The 22,402-nt window shown below is 39.5% G+C and overlaps 1 protein-coding gene across 1 annotated transcript in view; it reads right to left on the reverse strand.

Moving 5' to 3' along the window:
- Positions 1 to 1,581: 1,581 nt before the first annotated feature.
- The window catches only part of cerk (ceramide kinase), a 37,493-nt gene continuing 16,672 nt past the window's right edge, over positions 1,582 to 22,402 (reverse strand). The window contains exons 4-14 of the mRNA XM_062444216.1: positions 21,458 to 21,583; positions 20,748 to 20,814; positions 19,013 to 19,158; positions 13,482 to 13,556; positions 13,097 to 13,249; positions 11,655 to 11,760; positions 11,020 to 11,099; positions 8,011 to 8,216; positions 4,157 to 4,371; positions 1,909 to 2,003; positions 1,582 to 1,700 (exon numbers count right to left, since the gene is read on the reverse strand). Coding sequence (XP_062300200.1) covers positions 1,582 to 1,700; positions 1,909 to 2,003; positions 4,157 to 4,371; positions 8,011 to 8,216; positions 11,020 to 11,099; positions 11,655 to 11,760; positions 13,097 to 13,249; positions 13,482 to 13,556; positions 19,013 to 19,158; positions 20,748 to 20,814; positions 21,458 to 21,583 — 1,388 coding nt within the window. The remainder of the gene's footprint in view (positions 1,701 to 1,908; positions 2,004 to 4,156; positions 4,372 to 8,010; positions 8,217 to 11,019; positions 11,100 to 11,654; positions 11,761 to 13,096; positions 13,250 to 13,481; positions 13,557 to 19,012; positions 19,159 to 20,747; positions 20,815 to 21,457; positions 21,584 to 22,402) is intronic.

A 22,402-nucleotide genomic window follows, 5' to 3' on the forward strand; every position in this document is an offset into this window, starting at 1 on the left:
GAGCCGGAGAGTGAGATTGAGAAAGCCGGAGCAGGACAGCGCTGACCTTTTGTGTGCATGCGTGGGAATGTGAGTGAGTGTGAGAGTCTGAGTGTGTGTGTGAAGGGAAAAAAGGTGACAGTGAAACATCACTGGTGTCACCTACACTGCAAAGATCAAGCAACACACAGAAAGAAAGAATTAATATTCCAAAGCACTTTATTAAACATTTTCTTCAAATAAATGACATCTAATCACATCACAGCTTAATTATTTACTCAATCATAGAGAGCACAGCACGACTGAATAAAAAATACATGTTTGCAATCACTAAATTCTTTAGCTATTCAAATCTGTTTGGTCATACCTGTGTGTGTGTTTGACAAAGTGCAAGTTTAAAAGACTCTTTGAAAGAACATCATAAGTGAGCGCTCAAGGGGAAACATTAGAGACATTTAGACTCAGTATTAACAGAGTTTGAGAGGATTCAAAGAGGATGCTTTTATGATGTTAAAAGTTAAGTTGTGCGTGTGTGAGAGACAGAAAGAGATTGAACATCAGGGGAAGCATTAAAGAAAGATAGAAATGATGAGTGTGTGTGTGTGTGTGTGTGTGCCTGTCTGTGCTCATGTCTAGGTGCTTGTGTTGGCGGTGAGATGGCTGCAGTGAGAGAGCTTATGAACAATGGCAGTCATGAGGCTAATTGTGATAGAGCTAACTCATCACATTGGCACTTTCGCAAACACTCCAGTGATTGCACGTTCCTACAGGGATTGTGAGAGACACATTGAACCCTACACACACACACACACAAAATGTATCCTAACATATGATAAACTAGATCCTTCAGCAAAATTTACACCAAAAATACAACAGTTTAGTCTTCGCAGTGACCTTTCTCCAGAGACAATCAAGACCAGCTTGACCTGCAACTAAAAGGAGCTAAATGCGAATCATTTCAGAGCTGCACAGCATATTATCTCTAATAACTTTAACAGTGTATAATTCTAACTAATCCCAGTTGACTGAATTGTTGTTGAACTGTTTTTAGCCAGGAAGAAGCAGAGCTCAGAGCCACAGGTGCGGCGCAGCAGTGCTGAGACGCACCAAATCACTTAGTAACCACTTTGCCTTATTACCCAGGAACCACCGGGGTCCTGTTAGTGTATTAGTAGGGTATTCAGCTCTTTTGATTAGTATCCCTGGCTCATATCTGCTTTCACCTGGGTCACCGATGAAATGTTTTTTTTTTCCTCCGCTATTTCTTCCCATAAAAGAAAAATGAGATTGAACGTGAGGTTTTCTTCGTCGTTGTTGTGGTAGCGTTTAAAGTTTATCAGTGTGCATGACAAGCTACTAACAACAACAACTACTACTTTCCGTCTGTCATAGCTGAGTCCAGCTCAGTCAAGTTCAGTTCTGCTTCATGTGTGCGGAACACCAAAGCGTCTCCACGATCCTCTGAGCTTCAGCATCGTCATTTTTGAAGAAGTATGGACCAGAAAATGCAGAAAGCTGGGTTTGAATGTGGCAGGGCTAACACTAGCAGGTGTAACACATCATATTTCAGTATATTGAAACTGTATGAGGCAATTTTGCACATTACGAGCCCCAAATGGCAGCGAGCAGATTGAATTTTGCCGTCTCCAGTAGGCAGAAATCATGTGCCTCCTTTTTGAAGCCTGGTGGTGGCAGCTTTTTATCTTCTTGCAGGGCCACACCTGTGAGTTTCATTCCATCACATCTTGTGCTTAAAAACTTCCCACAGGTTCCATTTAGATAAATATATCGAGGATGGATGGGATGCCAGCATTTGGGATTCAAACTCAGTCCAACTCAGTTTATTTTTGTTTTCTAGCAGCTAAATGTCCCCGTCCAGCTCCCGGTCCACTAACTAGTGTGTGTCTGGCTCCGGGGCCCACGGTGTACAAAGGTCTTCCAACACACACTGGTGCTGCTGCTGCTGCTGCTGCTGCTGCTCCTCGATACCGCGGGCAAACAGCCGGATCAACTGGCACCGGACACTGCAGGGAGGAATACACACACAGAGGACAGACACACACAAAATGCATCATTTAGCCTGAATAACAAACCATCAACTTAATGACTAAGCTCCATTCAATGAGACTTTACTGTCCATGTGGCAGATATAAAAGCAATGGAACAGCACCCCTGTGTGCGGACTCGATACGCAAACTTGAAAGTGAGGCAATCGCTGTAGCGTGTAAAGTGTAAAGACCTTTAAAGAGCTGCGTATAACAGATGTTATAATACAGATGGGGGTGACGCACTTAAATGACACGCATAACAGATCCTGATGCATGCAAGCTAAAAGTATATGAGCAGAAAAAGTGTATGGGCAAGAAGCGTATTACGGTACAGTATGTTGCATAGCATCAATTACCGGCTATGGCTTTGGCTGCTTAATGACACCTGTCTTTATTTTTACTAGAACATCTGATGTTTACTTGCAGTTAGTATGATGAAAGAGCATAGTAACTTATAATTTTAAACACTGCGTGAAAGGGTTTAATTCCACCATGCTTTCAAACATGAGCAAAACACATTCAGTGCAAATTCATATAATAACTCTAAAATCAAGGAAGTGATATGTTTGGGTTATCATTACCCGAGAGAAGCATAGCTTGCTTTATTTGTCGGTGTTCACCTTGAGTTTCACTTTTTTAAAAATCCAAAACTCTTCACTCTCTTTTTTTCCCCCTTTCCTCCTCACTTTCTTTCTGTTTCGCCTGGCCTATTACCATTAATTATCCGAGCAGCACTCTGGCTGGCTCACTCCAAGAACGATTAGCGGAGAGGAAGAGGCAATAAAAGGATGGACTTCTGCTTTAATTAAAGGGGAGTAGCCTTTTAACATGGGGAGGGCCGTTAAATTAGCAACATTACAGCGCCATGCATCATTGGCAAAGTACAATGGAGCATGAAATAAATGATACGTCAAGCAGTGCCATACTGGCAGTATAGAGATCTGATAACGGGGGAAAGCTGAAGCGTGGACATGGCCAGAATAATGAGGGGGGCCAATTCCACTGAGCTGCCAGGATCATCCAACAGGGAACAGTGAAAGACTTTCCTGACCAGAGACTGTGGGACATTCGTGGTGCTAATGGCACTGCTGGTCTCATCTCTTGCCAAGAAGGAACATGTCTTTATTACCAACTAATGATGAGCATCAAAACAACTAACTTTTTCTTCATGATGACAACTTGCTCTATACACTCCCCCTTATATTTTACACAGACTTTAAAACTTTGAAATGTTGCTATTATTGCAAATCATTTATAGTCATATTTGTGTTCCCGTGTTGCACAAATATAACAAGAATCAGAAAACAGTCACGCTAGCAGCTCTGGGAGGCTATAATTGTGCTGCGTTCCATACAAGTTGGAGGTCGTAATTTTTAGTGGAGACGTTTTTAGGAGCTCGTAAAATGCAAACAATTAACATGACTGACCATGAGAAACTTGTATTCTGGTAGGTAGAATGTGAATATCTGCAACGTCAGCAGAGTTTAATTAAATACGTTGGTGTGCATGTAATTGGCCTGAGTTTCCTAGTTGGAGCATTTACGAGTTCCAAGTTGACTGGAACGCAGTGGTGCATTGAGCTCCATACACACGTCAGCATGCTAACCCAGCATTGTTACATTAAGTATAAGAGAGTAAAAGTCTTAGGTTTCAGAATAAAGAGACTTTGATCTCATTTTAGAGCAATTTAAACAGGTCGTTAGAGAACAGATTAGAGTTGTGAATGGCACACCACAATGGTTCAATAGGTTTGAGTCCTGCCTGCAACTATGTCAATACTTTATCCATTAAATCGCATCTACAATATTACAGTATGTGCACAGATTTAAAGCATTTGCCAGCCCCCATCTATGCTGAGAGTTATTTTGGCTGTCTTCAGTGCCTCAAAAAGTAAATTTTTTGTCCAACATTTTCGAAACATTCATCATTAATTATAAATAATAGTGCATTTTACTTGTTTTTATGGCATCAGTTGACAAATTTCACCTCAGTCTGACTTTGTTCAGTTTTTCATTTGAGCAACTTTATTTCAAACAAAAATGTAGAAGCATGTTTAATAGCTTTAAGTGACTACTAGTGTGTGCTTGGAGATGTACGGTATGTTCACAGGTCATTTTGTGATCATATACCTGACTTGGATGGCAGCGTGAGACAAGATCTCCCCGTCGCAGTTCCAGCTGCTGTGGGCAGAGGTGTAGTTGCAGGTCGTGGCTGTGGAGCATATGGGTCTGAAGCCTGTTTTCTTTTGAGGATCGCTCAGGTCCTCCAGGGATACAAGCTCATGGTGCCGCGGCTGGAAACGGAACTTCTGCACCCGGTGGACTTCCACGAACGAGTGGTCAAACTAGGGAGGGAAGCAGAGGCGGATGAGAAAATAGATGAAAGGAGGAGAGACGGAGGGATGAAGGAACAGATGTGCTCACAGATGGTGCACAGCTTAGGATGCCCACTCTCCAGAATCCAGAGTGTTTCTTTTCAGTGTCAAGGGTAATAGAAAAGTTGAAAACAAAAAAAAATGCATCTTTATTTTTGTGAGAGACCTATTGTTCATGTTTCCATGCACAATTACAGACAAGTGATCCACACACCTTTACTGAAATAGGGAGGGTAACTTTGGAACAAGTTATGTTAGCGGCTATACGAGGATGGTACTGAGATAAATGTCAACATCAGCATGCTAACAATGATTAACACAGTTACTATAATTCATGTCTATACCAAATTTGATGGCAATTCACCCAATCATTTTCAAGATATTCAACTTTACTATTTAATATATCATTATATATTTAATCACAAATGTTAACCTCATGGTGGCGATAAGCAAAGCCTTAAGGATACACACACAGAACACACACACACACACACACACACACACACACACACACACACACACACACACACACACACACACACACACACACACACACACACACACACACACACACACACACACACACACACAAATGCATGAACCAATTTTTCTAATCGCCTTTTATTAATTTTTTGAACATTTGAATGTCTCAAATTTAATAAACTACTTAATTATATAAACAAAACACCACTTAATATGGGCAGAGTGCCATATTTCTCTGTAAAATGATGATTATATTGGCTTGCAAAATCATTCCTAGCATGTAATTTTTTTGTTTACAGCCTCCTGCAGGGTGAGGTAAAAAGTTAATTTCCCCTCCATTGTCTTTTTATGGACGCCTGCTGATTTCATAATGAAAAGCAAAACTACACGTGGGGGTTTCCTTCATTCCTCTGCATTTATGCAAAAAAAACAAACTACAAAAGCAGGCAAGCAGGCGATCAAATGCAAAATGGAGGGAAGGAGAGAAGAGGTCAGATAAAAAATGGAGGTGCATAAAAACGGTGTAAACGTCAGAGGAGTGAAGAAAAAGAAGAAAGGGAGCGATGAAAAGAAATTATTGTGTCAAAATCCCCTTTCATCTCACTCAGTGTCGCAGAAAGGTTCAGATTTGTCCGGCGGACTATTTTCCTCAACTTCACGGGGTGCCACTTTCTCTCTATTCTCTTCTTCTCTGTTGTATTCTCTCTCCCCTCCTTCCCTTGGCCTCTCTCATCCCCAAAGCAGAGTGACAGCCATTTATTTCACATCAGACCCACTTTATGACTGCGGCCGCTTTGCATTCATGCTGGACGGTCTGCCTAAAAGGCTTTCTGACAAGGCCATGAATACGCTTAGTGGCTTCTCACTCCTTGTTTCTCTCCGCTTGGCTGGACAGTGATGCTGATATTAAGTGAACTCTGATGCAAAGTTGCGCTCACCCTACTCATACGATGACTTGTCTACCTTACTGTGTTGCAAATAAAACAGCCTGAAGCTAGAGATGCACCACATACTGCCTTTTTTACTGTTGGTGCTGAGATCTGTAGTCGTTAAATAAGAGTTAAGAGATAATATGTTTGTGTACTGATCTGACAGCTGAATATGTGTGCTAGCCATGCTAGCAGCTCTGTGAGGCTGTACATTGCTGCCTTTAGCTAAATGCTAATGTCTGCAATGTTAAGCTTACATAGTGAGGTGGGTCATCAGTTTTACATGTATGTAATCATTAAACAAAGTATTGAACAAATGCTGAGATATTTTAGTATGGACCAAAGTTTTGGATAGACCCAAACTCTGTTTCATAGGGCCACGGTGCTAGCAAGGCTAAATACTGACAGATACAGTCACATCTTATTGGTAACTCTGTGTATTAGATTTCAGACGGCTATAGCAACCTCTCTGCATGATAATCTCCAGCTGAGATTTGTACTGTAATGTGCTTTTATGTACGCACACTGGTAATTTCATTCAGTCTGAATGGAAAAACTGTGACTGTTATCCATGGATATACTTTACATTATGTATAACATATCGAGCTCATTATCATAATAATAGCAGCAGCTTTTACACCCTCTTTTAATGTTTTCTCTGTATTTCTTGGCATTAAATGGGCCATATCATGAACATTTCCAGGTCTATATTATTAATGTGCAGCTCTACTGAAATATCTATGCATTATTTATAGTTTAAAAATCTCCTTATTTATTTATCATACTGGCCCTTTATGCAAAACCCTCAATTTAGCCCCTGTCTTAGTTTCTGTATCTTTAAGGCCCCCTCTTGAGGGGCCCACTGTGTTCTGCTTGGCCAGCTCATTGAAACTGCCACTCGACAGACATCCACCGGCTCCAGAGGCTACGTAAACAAACCATGCAACAAACTATAGTAGTAGGATTTCACTCCTTTTCTCATTCTTTACTTGAAAAGTCAACTTCTCAGATAGGCTATAATCCAATATGAATAGGAGGTTAGACGGCGCATACAACAAATGGAAAAACCTTAGCAACGACATTTATAGGCATGCGTGGAGATCTGACATATCAGTTTAATGCCCTGACTTTTGTCTTGCAGGGAGCATTTCATCATACATTAGTGTGGAACTGTGACCATTTTTAACATAGATAACCTATATCATAGCAGTATGTAAATAACAGAAAACCTTGCCTTTTCTGCTTTTGAAAAAGTAACACTCATCCTTGCAACCAGGTGCAGTTATCCTTGTGTAATGTACTGTCCTTTTTGTCAAGTCATTTATCTAAAGTTTGTGTTGTATTTATGTTTGGTAGAAGATTGTTGGTTTTACACTTTTTATTATATGACTTGTTTATAGGGCACCGCTGTAAATGAGTGTTGCTCTCAATTGGTTTCCCCAGAGAAAGTAAAGGTAAATAAATAAAATAAAGTGTTAAGTCAAAACACAGCTGGCAGTTTTACACTTTCACCAAGGCAGTTACTGCAGATGAAATTACTTACAAGATCCTCCTAAATGGGGATAAACTTCCTGAGGTCGTTCCTGAGGTAATAATTACTAATCACCAGACTTCCCTTGCTAATACTTTGGCTATCCTGAGAGGGCATTAGTCTGGTATCAGCCTGTTCTCCCACATAGCATATCCCTGATGCAGCGATTACTGGTGCCTCCCTGGACCATGGTGGAGGTTATTTATGATACATGGGAAGGCACAAGGGCTAAGGCATTTGAACTAAAGTGAACCATAGTTGGGAAATTGAGCAGAGTCAGCAAATTGAGGTGCTAGCACAGCAAGTGGGCTGCCTTCTGCTTGGACTAACACGCTCTCAATTTATCTGTGCACAGAATGAGCAACTCCTGATGTTGAACACCGACTGCTGCGGCAAAGTGATTGACGGGTGGCTTTTTGGGAAAGTTCAGTTGTTTGTTTTCTTACAGTCCTCCACCACTCCTTTATTCCAGCTGAATCCAAATCACATCAATTTTCCCTGCTGATTTCAGTAGCAGGATATTCTTTAACAGATGATTCATGTGCAGTCATTATTTATGCTTTTTTTTTTAAAAGTATAAGAAAAAAAAAACATTAAAAATGAAGCAGTATTTCCATCGGATGTTAGCTTAGTAGCTAAAAACAATACCACCTCCTTCATTCCTACCTGGTCCTCTTTGTTGGTGTGTCGAAGAAGGTGTCTGAGAAAGTCCAGCCGGGAACACTTCCTGACCAGGATGAGGTCTGTGGTGCCGTCAGCGAGGTGGGCGGAGGGTGACAGACCTTTAGGACTACGGGGACATGCACAGCTCATACTGGCAGCATTGATGGCGATGAACTTCCCACGGATCTGGCTCCAAACCCTGCTTCCATCTGAAACAGAGAGTCCCCAATCACTTACATTGAAAGTGCATTAATAAGGGATCTCCTAATGGCCAGTATGAAGGGGAGTTGTGATTACAGCAGGAAAAATACTTGTCATGTTCATTTGGGTAGCCGACTATTGCTTTAGGACAGACTTGATCAATTGTGAACCTATCCTAACTAAATCAAAATCCTCCTCAACTGTTATTGGATACCTAAAACACAATCTTCTGCTATAGATCCAGTAATAAAGTTCATACTTTGTCATTTATAACATAGCAACACTTATGCATTGTTGTTTTCATCACTTATAATTTATAACATTACATTTCCCAAAGCTTTCATTCATCGGTCATTTGTAAAATAAATGTCAAATATATTGTATATTTACTATGTAGTGTATTATACTATCCATGCAGAGCATTAAAGTTAAAACTAACTTAATTTCAGACTGTATTTTTGTGTTATTACAGCTATGTATTAGGTTGCAAACTTGTATTGCATTGCTCTCCACTGCTGAAATAAACCACACTAATGGAGCAAAGTTTTAATACTCATATATTACATATTTGGTGTTGGCTGTAAGCTGGCTGCACTCAATAAATGTTTAATTTGCTGGTTTATAGAGAACAAAATTGTGAATTTCTTTTACAACCCTCCGACACAGTTGCACAAAAAATTCTTTAAACTCTTATTTCATCGCAGTGTTACAGCTCCTCCATCTGACACTGACACTACAATAAACAGACCTTGAGGTGCAGTGAATGTACTGCAATTTGGTTCCCAATATTGTGTTCAACAGCATTTTCAAACATGCCACATTTGATTTGGTTTGGAGTATTCTGCCAGCCTTAAGCTACTTACTTGCACGAGCTAGATAAGAGATACTGTAGGTGTAAGCCTCAAATGTGCAGATGTTAGACTGAATCCAATAATCTTGGTATCTTCAAAATACCATCAGGAGTTTGGTTTTGAAATTATATTGCATATTTTTCAAGTGCTTTATGAGTCCTGAGGTTAAATTCCAAGCATGTCACACAACAGCAGCGATGCTGATGAGGGTCCATTAAGATCCAGATGTCTTGGCAGGAATTCTTAGAGCAGATTTACCTCGATGATTGTGCCAAGATAAAAACTTTGATGCTGAAAGTAATGCGCATTACCTTTGTAGCAGGGCTGAAATTGTCTTATGTCATAAACTGCAAATAAGTTGGGCAAGGAAGGGTTCACAATATCTAAAGAGGAAGTCACATAGATGAAAGACTGATTGAATTAACCTTAAAGTTGCTTGATATGATTGAATGCACACAGGGCTTCCAAATCTCAAATGACAGACGCGATGGTTGCTGCACTTCACAAATCACCACTCTGCTCCCCAGAGATTAGCAACTGTTTATAAGTGATGGTGAATCAAAAACACAGTTTCACCCACGGGACCGCCAGCGTCTGTAACCAGGGTGATAGTTGCTGGTATAAGCTGCAATAAGTGATCACAGAAGTCCAAATTAGCATCTGACTGTTTTATGAGCACCTCAGAGGCAAAGTTATGTAATCTCAGAAAGCAAAACGATTCATTACCTTTCCCCCTCATTTCACAAAACAAATTTACAGAGGTGATAACGCGAACCACTGATAACAAGCCCACTGAGGCTACATAAAAACAACAATATTCTAATTGGGAACCAGTGATTAAAACTAAATTTAAAAAAAAGGAAAAAATGACAAAAAAAAGAAAAAAAACCCCAACAATTCCAACTGTGGACTGTAGGATCTACATTAGGAGAATGTTTCTAAATGAGTATTTGCTTTTGGAGGAGAGGCGGCTCATTTGCAGAGAGAGTGTGTCGTGCCTCATTGATTTAGCAGTTGTCTGAGATTTCCCTCGCCAGGAAGAAAAAGAGGGGAAAAAAATAAAAAAAATCACAAAACAAACGACAGCACTGGCGTGAGGCAAACCCCCTGTCAGAGCTGGCAGAGCCAAATTCCTTCCTGATTAGTGGGAGTCTGTCACACATCTTACACGCGCAAACAGGTTACGCTTGCTTTCATATTTGCACACACACACACACACACACACACACACACACACACACACACACACACACACACACACACACACACACACACACACACACACACACACACACACACACACACACACACACACACACACACACACACACAGAAAAATATACAGACACATAGACACACACTCTATAGGAACCCACAATAGCAGATAGCCAGGCCAACACAGAAAGGCTTGAATTTATAATCACGACACTAATTAAACAGGAAAAAAACCCACACAGCTCATCTGCTGCTCAAAGTACACACGCACCAGTGCGCACACACAAGGGTCAGTATTTCATCTTCCTCCAGAGGTTTGTTGAGAGGATTGTAGATAATGAACTGTGTGCGCGCACTGCGGCTGGTCAGCGGGGCAGACAAGGCAGCGGGAGGTGACGCTGCTGCTCTACTCAACATCGAGCTGATAGACGGCAGCCTCATCAGGCAACATGTAATCTCATCATGCAAGATGCACAGGTTGGAGATCAGGAAAAGAGCAAAATGTAAATGTCTGCTGATTGCTGTGCATGCCACTTCAAGAATAAAGAGAGCCTATGTAGGACTGTCTTGTCTCCTTTTGGATTTTTGTCTTTTCTCTCGAGCTACAAGCCTTGAGTCATCCAGTTTGAAACGGTCTCAAAATAGACAAACAGGCAGATAACAAGACAGAGAAATAAATAAAAAAACATACACTTTTTGCTTTTATTAATTTGACACATTTCAAACAATAAACCTGAACTCCTACCTTTATCAGACTTTTCCTTCTCTTCTGACATCTCACAGTGGGTGTCCTTTGATGAAGGCTTGTGCTGACAGACCCCGCACCTGAAACACCAGCATAACCTTGTTTCAAAATCATCAAACCATCAAGGTTGCTGAGACATTCAACGTTTTAACAAGCTTAAATGATTCATTAGGTGTGGATAAAATCAGTCCCTGCTAAAAAAGACTATTAGGCTTTAAGCTATAGACATTATAACTATTTAAATAGTAGCAGCATTTGCTAGAAAATGCTAGAATTCTACAGAATATTCATCACTTATTATTCATCACTTTTAATGGTAGAGGAAGCTGTAAAGAAACATGGTGTTTTTACAGAGTAATGGTTTTCAGCCTCTTTCAATCACCATAACAAATGCAAACAATGTCTGCGCCCAGCATATCAAAAACCAAAGCACTTAGTCAAGAGCTTTTTGGAAATGACTGAATGGGCTCTCAGTCCACAATAAATTAGATAGGCTTCCTAACAACATAAATGTTCCCATTTAAGCTCTAGCAGGCGCAGTGCTACTATTGAACTACATCAGATAAGTTAAAGCATTGTAAAACGCAAAAAATCTCTGATCTCTCTCTCAGCCCTGTGTGGCTACATTTATTTACCCGGATCGACACTGCAGCTTGTCCCTAGGGTTTCCCATGTTGTCCTCAGCAGGGAGGAAAGAGATGGTGCCTTCATAGTAGTTGTGACTCAGAAAGGTTTTTATTCCTGTAACAAAAACACAGCCAGAGAACATGAGCCAATATGTTTTATTTGTTGTGTTTAATTTAGCTCGGATTGTACCTGAAAAGACAATTTAGAGTAAAATTGTAAACGTGACGCATCTGCGTGACTAATTTACACCACTATTCTTTTCCTCTAGTGGCAGGGTAACAAAAGAATTGATTTTAGCAAAGTTTATAGACAATGTTACTGATAAAACACAGCTTGTTGTGTTTGGTGGGCCTGGAAGCAGCCCAGGGGCCTCATTTATCATCTGTGCATACAAACAGTTAATGCATGTGCTTAAATTATGTGGACGCCCATTTCTACACAGAATCCAATTGATCAATTTTTATTCTTTTGCTTGCATGCACACAAACAAACCGTTAGTAGTACACAAGTGTAATCACTGGCAAACTAATTCCTAAATTGTAATTGGTTTAATTTGTCTGTTGGATTTGGCTGAATTTCATTCAGTATTGTGAGAAACAGACATTATACTCAATGTTTATATAAGTGCCAGGTGTTGCAATGTTGTAACCAAGCCAAAGTCTTTTTCTTTTTCCTCTGTGGGTTTGACAGTTTTGATGCAATGGGTGTAGCGCTGTCCTCTGCAGGATAAAACAATAATTACTTTGATTACAGTTCATATTCTTGGATATAGACCTGCATTATGCAAGAATCAAAGAACTGTTTTTGTAATCAGTAAGTGATTCTTATGTTGGCCAAAGAAAGCTTTTCCAGAAAAACACAATATCCCTACATCTGACAGTCTCTCTATAAAAAGTATTCCTTTCAATGTTCTATTTGCAACATCTTAAGAAAACCTGCTGGGCCTGTCTCAGGACTTCCACACACACGTGTAACACTGGGTCTAATTAACCTCCGAATTCCTGAGCAACTACAGCAAGTAACACTACATTAAATCAACTACTTCAAAAATGTGGGGATGACCATGCTGTAAACGGCACACACATTTAGGACCTATTTTGTTGTAGCCAGACCCAGTTTGATTAAGCTATTTTACCAAGTTTGTAACTTGATGGTTAGTGAGCCTGTTGGTGTTAGTAAGAAAAACTACTGAGCTACACAACAGCTTGCACAGAATCTAAAAGCCTGAGGCTGTGTGTTAGATTTATATCTTTAATCCTCCAAAGTCCAGACCCAGAGCAAGACCAGCAGGCTTCAGGATAAACTCCAGGTTATTTCACAGTAAAATAAGCTGGTGTAAGCTCAGTAAGCTCCGAGGCCAGAGAGCCAAGGGTTAAAGAACAGGTTGAAGTGTGTGGGTGGACTCAGCCTTAAAAAGTCACTCATGATTAGATGATGATGGCCCTCATACCTGACAGGTCATATCTAGCGGGACCAAGCCATCTCTTCCTCTCGCTGTCTGTCAGGACATCCCCATAGAAACCGTAGCCAAGCAATGAAACTGAGTATTTGAGGAAGATGTTGTTGTGGTGCACTGAACACACATCCATCGGCTGGGAATCACCTGTTAAGACACACACAGCAAAGTCATAAAGCCATTACCTCTGTGGTTACTACAACATGTTTAACACATGGATGCAAAATCACAACCACTTGCTGTGATAACTGAGCTTGGGCATACGCTAGCTTCCTAGACAACACTGATAACATCTGATAAAAATAAAGCAAGATGCCGCCTACCTGAACACAGAGATAAAAGACCCACGTGCTCTAAGTCTTTAAACGACTTTACTCACCCACAATGATGTGCAAAGCAGAAGTAACTGGATCATTGGTTCCCACTGTGGCAAAGCAGATACAGTCAGTGGACCCTGTTGGATAAGAGACACACAGGTCGATGGTCAGCCATTATGAAACCGGAAAACACATAGAAAAATTACCTTTTCAGCTTAAATTTCTAACAAAACAGCACATTTTTATGGCAACACTCCATTAATTCCTTCCATAGTTAAGAGATTTTCAATGTGATTTTCATTGTGAAAGAAACCCCCCCCCCCCAAATATCTGTTTAGACTGAGTTAGATAAAGACAGACATGAATTTTTATTCAAATTGTATAGTTTTCTACAAAATGTGTCACATCAGAAATGTTTAAGATGCTATGATCACAATTATTATACACAGAGTGGCTGTATTCTTTCCTCAAAACCCTGTTGCATACTAGTAATCATATACAAACTAAGGACTGAGAATATACAGCAATGCTAACAACTGTTTGTTTAGCGCTGTACCTTATTGCAGCCTCACAAAGTGAGGGTAACATTATTCTGTACCAAATTTCATGGCAATCCAACAGTCACTGTGACTCAAAATCATGCATGTGGTACTTCACAGTGGAGCTAGAGGAAAAGTCAAAGGATCATCAAGGTACAATTTAAATATATCGTCTGGGGACCATCAACATCTGTACAAAATGTAATGATAATCCATCCAGTAATTGACAATCCATTTCAGTCTGGACTAAAGTGGTGGACTAATTGACCAACAAATACTGAAATCCCTAGAATCACACAAATAACATGGTTAAATGTGTGATAAATAAGACCATCACAGGTTGTTTACCTTCCCTCTCCAATCAAGTAAAACTTCCCTTCTCACACTAACACGCCATCATCTTCATTTCATGCAACATGACACATTTGACATCCCCAGTGATACTCCACCCTGATATCCTCATGTAAAGGAAAAGGTTAGTTCTGGAGGGAGTGTAATATGTTTTCCTTCAAAGGGAACTGTCATTGCTCAGCTATGTGGCAGTTTTGGTTATTTTTATGCATCAGTGCTGATTTGGCTTGTCCACCCAACACAGCCTGTTGTTGTAGGGATGGGTCATGCCTGTATTTAAATCTATTTCTTCCTCCATGGCCAATAACGGGAATCAAATGCTTGATTTGATCTAATGTCTTTATGAAATAACTGAGTTTATAAATGAATTACAGTGTGGAGTTTGTTTTCATCAACCTTTTATGTTTATATTCATTACAAACCTCCTGATAGAGCATCTTATGAATATTAATTATTACTTACTGGTACAATGTCTTCAATTTTGTTCCTTAACCTTAGACGTTGTTATTAAATGTTATTTAATAAGAACATACTGCACAGACATGTTGCCTGCCTTTAGTGGCATTTAAAGCAAGGCGCTTTTGGATTTCCTTTCTATCTGCATTTAACCCTGAATGATATCACTGATAATTACATGTGTACTTGTCTGGTCCTTGCTAGAGCTCTGTGTCTTTCAAAGCTGCAGCCACATAAGAAGAATTCAATTGAATGATTATATTACGCAGAAGTAAGGAGACGTTTCAGTCATAGAGTTAAATAATCGCATAGCTCCAGGCCGTGGGCTATCATCTGCTCACTTCAGCCAACAAATGAAGGATAAGAGGCATCCCCTGCCTTGAGAGATATGTTGAGTTAGACATTAAATCTTTCAACTTGAGAGGTAATAAGGCACTATCTCTCTTTCTGCACCACATGGCGTAATTTCAGACCTATCTGCCCTACTTTGATCATCTTCAAGTGGTGAAATGGACCTACTGCCGCTGATAAAAAAACACAGAGTGAGGGAGAGAGCAGTAGAGAGAAGGGAGAGAGTGAAATCTAACTAGTGATGTTTTGAGCTGGCTCACAGAAGTGTGACAGAGGAGATCAGGCCTGTCATTCAGCGGCGGACACATAGATGAGTATGAAGATGAGCTCTCTCTCTCTCTCTCACTCTCTTTCTTTCTCTTTCTCGCTCTTGCACTTTCTATGAATATCACTTATCCGGCCTTTGCTTCTACTACTCCGAGCTTTATAATCACATTCGAACACTTTCCAATTGCTCCTGACAGCCATGCACCGCCTGCTTTTTTTGCTGAGCGTAAAAAATGGTGACATATGCCATTTGACTCTTCTAAAGCTACCCAGTAAAAGCCAACTGACTTTGAATGGATTTAAGTGGTGCACACAGATGTTCGATGATGTTCAGTCCTCAGATGTTCAATGTTTTATTCCCCTTAAGTTACTCAACCGCTGTAGCCTGTTGGCATATTCAGAGAAGAGAGCATAAATTGTCACAAGCCATATCCTCAGCAGAAAAGTTCCAGTTTTTTATCTTTATCTCCCCAAAACTGCCTCAACACTAAGATCATCTTAGCAGGGAGTTCATCTTTATCTTGGGGACAACAATGGAATCTGGATGCCTTTTAGTGCTGTCCCCAAAAAGGATATTTTTGCTGTTTGAATCCTCACTACATAAATGTATTTATAGCTATTCTCATGACAGTATCTTCTAACAACAGCAGTGAAACCCTTTTGAGCAGACAAGTGGACCGTTTGAACAAATGCCATGTATCTAAAAATCATTATTATAAGCAATATGTAATAAAAAGAGCTTTAAAAGAAGCATATGGACACAAAGAAGACCAAGTGTGCCAGGATGCCAGACAACATTTACATAATCACCATTATTTGAGACTTGACAGGCACTAAAAGGACAGCTACAGACTGCTTTACAATTAAGGGAGATGAATGACAGAAAGGTGTGAATAATCAGTATGGTATAAAGACTCAATGATCATTATAGTTCAATACAGTTGAAAACGAGCAATGACAAAGTGTTCTCTGGGTATAGCTGCTGTTACACTGTACAAAGAAATTAGTTTAAAGCCCCTAAAAAATGTGGTTTCACATCTTAAGTTTTTCTCTATGATGGTAAATACTCCTCCTATGATGAATGTATCCGCAACAAAGTTAGACTTTAACAATCAATAACTTCTTCATCAGTAATATCTGGGTATGATTTAATCACATTTGATAGACTTGGTAATATAAGCAAACAATTCATTACATTTTGATGCACATAAATATTACCTTTTCCAACCAATTACCTCTGCTTTCAAACCAGTGAGAAAAGCAAGGATAAAATATCCCATGTGAAATAAACGGTTTAAAAAAAAGAAACATTTTTAACTTTGATGGAAGATTTTGCTTTCATGTAGGCTCATGTTGTGCTCATAGTATGCCAAAGACTCTCTGTTTTGGGGTTGATATTCAGGTAGCATGTTGATGTGTCACACAGGAAGTTGAATGTTGTTGCCTCACACATTTGTGGAATTAATTAATGATAATAAATTACTCTTGCACAGGCTGATGTTCAAGAACAGAAAACAGAAACTAGAGCTAATAGACTAATTGCTGTTATCTTGACGAGCTGACATACACTTGTGGCTACAGTGGCTCAAGATGCAGCCTCCCTATCTTCTTTGGCCAAAATGTGGCCTCTGCACTAAATAAATTATTATCATTATTATATTACTGGTGTTGATATTGTTCCTGTATTCTTATAAATTTCAGATATCTCCTGTTGATTATCAGCAGTAATTTCTTTTAATAAGTCAACAATTGGAAGTTGAAGGTGCCCTTTTTTAGCCATGGTGGCTAAAAGGCAATGTAGTTCAGTCACTTCACCGCTTTGATCCAGGCAGAAATATCTCACGTTCCTCTGTTCAAAATATTAATATGTCCAATGCATTGTAACCAAATTCCTGCAAACCTAATACCATACCCATCAGCCTCAGCTGCACCATCAAGTGTGTCATGTGCTAATTAGCTAATTAGTATGCTAATACCCTAGAAGGTAAATATTACCTACTAAAAATTAGCATGTTAACATTGTCATTGTGAACATGCTAGCTAGATGTTAATATGTAGCTTGAAGCACTACTGTACCTAAGTACAGTCTCATGGAGCTTCAAGTCCAGCTGTAGACTCTTAGTCCTGTTTTTTAATTTAGCTAACTGCCTATCGAAATGTCTGTGCACATGCATTACTTTTTAACAGATTGCAAAAACCAGCCATAAGTTAAAAGTACTGGGGGGACATTGATATTCATTTGAGCGATTGTTTCACCCAATATTATAATTAAAGCAAACCAAAGCACTTTTAATTCAACTATTAAAGTCCTTGAATTGAAATGGTACACTCATTGTGTATCAGCGGTCCTTAGTTTTTGCTGACAGTTTAATGTATCTGAGCTGAAGTGTGGTGATAATATGTTAGACCTTTGTACAGGTCTCTATGCAGACATTGCAGACCTGATATTTCCATTTGTCTGTGTTTGTAAAAAGGCAAAACAAATTTTGAGTCAACACATCCAAATCATGGTTGTGTCCCTGGACAATGTTCTTCTATAACAATCAAGCTGTGCACCAGATAGCCTCCTATTGGTCTTCATATTCTGTATTCCTACCCTCATGAAAATTACAGTGATTTCAAAATGTCACTCAGCATGTTTCCATTTATGGCACTTGTAATGATTGACCCTCTGCAAGCCCCTAGTGGGACCCCCTGTCCTGTTGTCATAGAGATTCTCTTATATAACTCAGCAATGCCAGATCAGCGGGACTGAAGCTCTTCACAACTGGAATCAATAACATAAACAGTTCTGGCGAGTCGGGTTTTTATGCGTGAGTGACCCTTACTTTTTCAAACTCTAGCACATCTTCTGTACAATTTTAGGGAAAACACTTGACATCCAACATGAAAGTAAATCTTGTCAACAATCACTACATGCATATTCATGTTCTGTGTGTAATTTATTTTATACTGGAGTCACTTTATTTTAACCTGCCACATGTAGGCTACAGCTAGTGATTTCCAACATTTCCCTGAGGGACTTGTGACAAGTTTGAAAGACCTCATGTGAACTTGGTGCATTCAGCTGCTGGTTATATTGTGGTAATACTGGATGTGTATGTGAGGAGAGCAACAGTGATGGTGAAAGTGTAACAAGAAAAAAAGTCAGAGACATGTCCTTTAGGCAAATTATTACATGTTGCGCCAGAATTACATTATGTTGTACAAAGGCTGGTGTTGGAGAGAAGTGGTATCTGATTTTTTTTCTCCCTTTGGGACTGAGTGTATAGGCAGAATGTTGAGCTTTAAAAGAATCCCATGCACTTTACTTCTGGGGAATGATGCTAACCTCAGAAAGTGTGTGTAGTTTGTTCACCAAAACATAAGAAAAATACCTCAAACTGGAAATGCATAAGTTTTAGGTGGTAATATTCCTTTAATCTTCTGTAACTGATATGGTATACAGTTTCTTTCCTTTATCTTAATCCTGTGCAATGTTTTAGATTCATTCACACAGACTTACAGTACCATCTTGACACGAAGTACTCACATAATTTGACATTTAGAATAGAAACCATTATTGCAAAAAGTGCTATTTATACCCTGCTGTGTTCAAACCCTGCTGTAGTATAATAAAGAAAGCTCACCTGCAGGGATGATACCAATGCGTAGAGAGCATGGCACCAATTCAGCTTCTGATTGGTTCTGGTCCACGCCTTTGTCTGTTTGGGTCCTGGTGACCAACCCGTGTAGGACCTCACTGAACATCCCATCTCCACCCACACACACCACCCTGGACACAGACAAATGATATGTATGTTTATTAGAACTTACATTTTAAACACAGTGCTCATGAGTTTGATTTGAGCTCTGTGATCCTCTGTTGAGGACAATTACAGGCCATACAGGTAGTCTGGGTTGAACAGTTCAAACTCATATACTGTACATGTGTTTGCACTAAAGCTCAGAATCAAGAGAGAAAGAACTACATAGCCAGAAAACCTTGACAATAACACAAGTAGGCAGCCAGTTTAACCGTGAAACCCTTCAATATACATGAATATCACGCTGTGGCACCCAGCAAAACAACTATTTAAGTCTGTCTCAAAGCCTCACAGAAATGGCCCTATAAATTGTATGAATTGCAGAGCAAAAGGATAATGGACTCTAACCTTGTTCTGCTGGACGGAATATCTGATGAATAGAAGCTGGACTCAGCGGTGCACTCGATAGGAAAAATCTTTCACGTTATTGATGCCCTTTATGTTCCACTATCAACTACATTTTACCCACACATGCTCCCTTTACTCACAAACGCAGCAATACTGTGCACAGTGTGATTTCATAACATAAATTTGACATATGTAAGAGATTTGTAGATTTAGATTTATTCTACAGATATTGCAAGTTATTCTAAAGAAAAGAATCAGCTGCATGTCTAAAATGATGGTAGAATGTGAAAATTCTAATACACTTTTCTAGTGACTGTTTTATTGCTTTTAGATCTTACAGCAGCTTTTTGGATACACTTCACCACTTGATTTTAGTTGAACGTCTTGGGAATTTGGTTGGCATATGGGGTACTGTTTTAGATATCTATTTGGTTTTATTGATGTTTCTCTTAAATGACCTTCTGTGTGGCTTTGGGGAACAGTCAATTCTCCACTAATTGTTTCACTCAGGTAGTACAGATGGGATCAGTCGTTAGTCCTTTGCTAATCTCTGTCTACGAGTTTCCTTTAGGTAATATATTTCAAAAGCATCATATCAGATTCCATTTTTATGCAGATGATTTTGAAATGTACTTCTTCAATTTGAATATCTGCAATCAGGGTCCCTCAACTTGGAATGATCTACCTGATGAGATTACTAGCTCTTTGTTTTCATTTATATCTCTCCTAAACATGCATTAGCACACACATAACATTTTTAACATTAAATTGTTTTTATATTCCATTGGTTACATTTCTACTTATTTGATTGCACTACACATCTGGTGGTTCTGTTTGTTTGTGAATGAAATTATTATTGCAGAGTGTTTGCAGCTTCATCAGTGTGTATGTGTGTTTATCTGCAAAATGTTAGGAAATCCTGATCTAAAGAGAGTAACAAAGATTTAAAAAAAAAATCAGAATACAGGTTACAGAAATCCATATGTCAGGAAAGTCTAAGATAATCAGAATCACTTAATTGTTAAGTATAAGAAACACACTCCCTTTGTCTCAATGATTACAACGGATTACCACACAACAGGGCCTCATACCAAACTCCAAATGTGCAATAACTTCTACATGGCTCAAAGACAAGTCTATCAATAACTTTATTACAATATGAATAGACTAGAGTAAACTCAGTGTCACGGTGTAGAGTTGGAGTACTTACCCGTCATATTTATCTAGATTGGCCTCTGTTTTCAAGTGGTCTCTGGCATGATTGGCACGCTCTGTAACTATGGAGATGAATCAGATGACAAGTGTTTGTTCAATGAAAGGGAATGTACAGGCATAATAAGTAGACTCTTTGTGCTTTGACTAGCATAACACGCATGCTATTACTGGCATTTGAAATACAGGACAAGGAGAACAACTGCACTTCTGAGACATTCACTAGAACCCTTCATATACATTAATGTTCAGAGAGAGCATAGGCACAGTGGCACACAACAGCCTAATTCAGATATTGTATATTAGCCCCAGAAATGAGGCCTGCATGAGCACACAAAAACAAAATTTCAACAGTAAATCAGTTTACCAGGCATATGATATCAACATAAATACAATCCTGCAATTCATAGCAGCTGTAGGAAGCCTAGAATGAACAGTATTCACTCTTATGGACCATCAATACCCCAGACTATGCGTAGCTGCAGCAAACACTTATTGAATAATAGATGTGTTTGGATACCCAAGCTTATCAACTATCACAGCTTCCATTAAGTTGGTTGTGTGATTAATGGCACTATAAGCCAAATCATATCCTTGCAAGCCTCTTCGGTCCCTGCGAGAGGCCACGTGGCAGTGGAGATCTATATGGCAGACATTGCGACTCATTTTTTATTTAAATGTTGAGGTGTGCTACTCATAGGGACTCACCAATCACGTCGGCTGAGATGCAGGCGCGGCGAAACAGTGGAGCCACCTTCTGCTCGTAAATACGCTTCCCTTGCCGCTTCCCCCCGTAGGGATTGATGTACACTAGGAGGCTCTTCGGCCGGTTGGCTGCAAAGTGAGGGAGGGGTATGAGGCAATCATTAAAAAGGGGTCTGTGTTTACCTTTCTTTTTTTTTCTTTTTTTTAAACAAATGTGTAAGTGACAGCAGCGTGATGAAGTTTTCATTAACCAGAGACCTTTCTCAAAATGCTCAGTCAAACTGACTGTTCACCGAAACACGCCTGCTCAAGAAATAAATGGTGTGTCTACTGACTATGGGAGGAGTGTGAAGCAATTCAGAGGCACTGCATCATTCGGTGATAAACCTACAAAGTGCTGCAATGGAGAATACTAAATGGCTTGTTTATGGCTGTTGCGGCGGACTGCGTTAAGAACAACAAACTGAGATACAGCAACTGCTCAAATTGAAAATGAATGGATTGGGATCAAGTGTTAAATGAGCACATAGAAATATAGGGTGTGATATTGTTTGGCAATAAGACAAAAGTTCCATTAGATTATATAAATGGATTGTCAATGGCTGATATAAAGGTGTACTGCGGAGCACGCTGATGCTATTGAACACAGTAAGACTTCATCTTCACAAATGAATGTGGTTCATTTCTTGGATTGATTCATCCTTCCAGGCAAAAAGGGGCCAGCTAAACAATTTTAAATGGGTTAAACCTAATTTACACTCCTAATTTCCTCATACTAGATACACACTAAATCCTGTAGAACCCAATAATGCAATCACTTTGCAATCATATTATAAGTCTCAAAGTATTAATTACTCTCAACTAGGTCACAAATATAATGCAGCAAAATATTCTCTGACTAATGGTTTAATAACGTTTAATGGCTATTTAATATGTTAATACATCATT

This window comes from Scomber scombrus, chromosome 22 (assembly GCF_963691925.1).
Source record: "Scomber scombrus chromosome 22, fScoSco1.1, whole genome shotgun sequence".
In the NCBI taxonomy this organism is placed as follows: domain Eukaryota; kingdom Metazoa; phylum Chordata; class Actinopteri; order Scombriformes; family Scombridae; genus Scomber; species Scomber scombrus.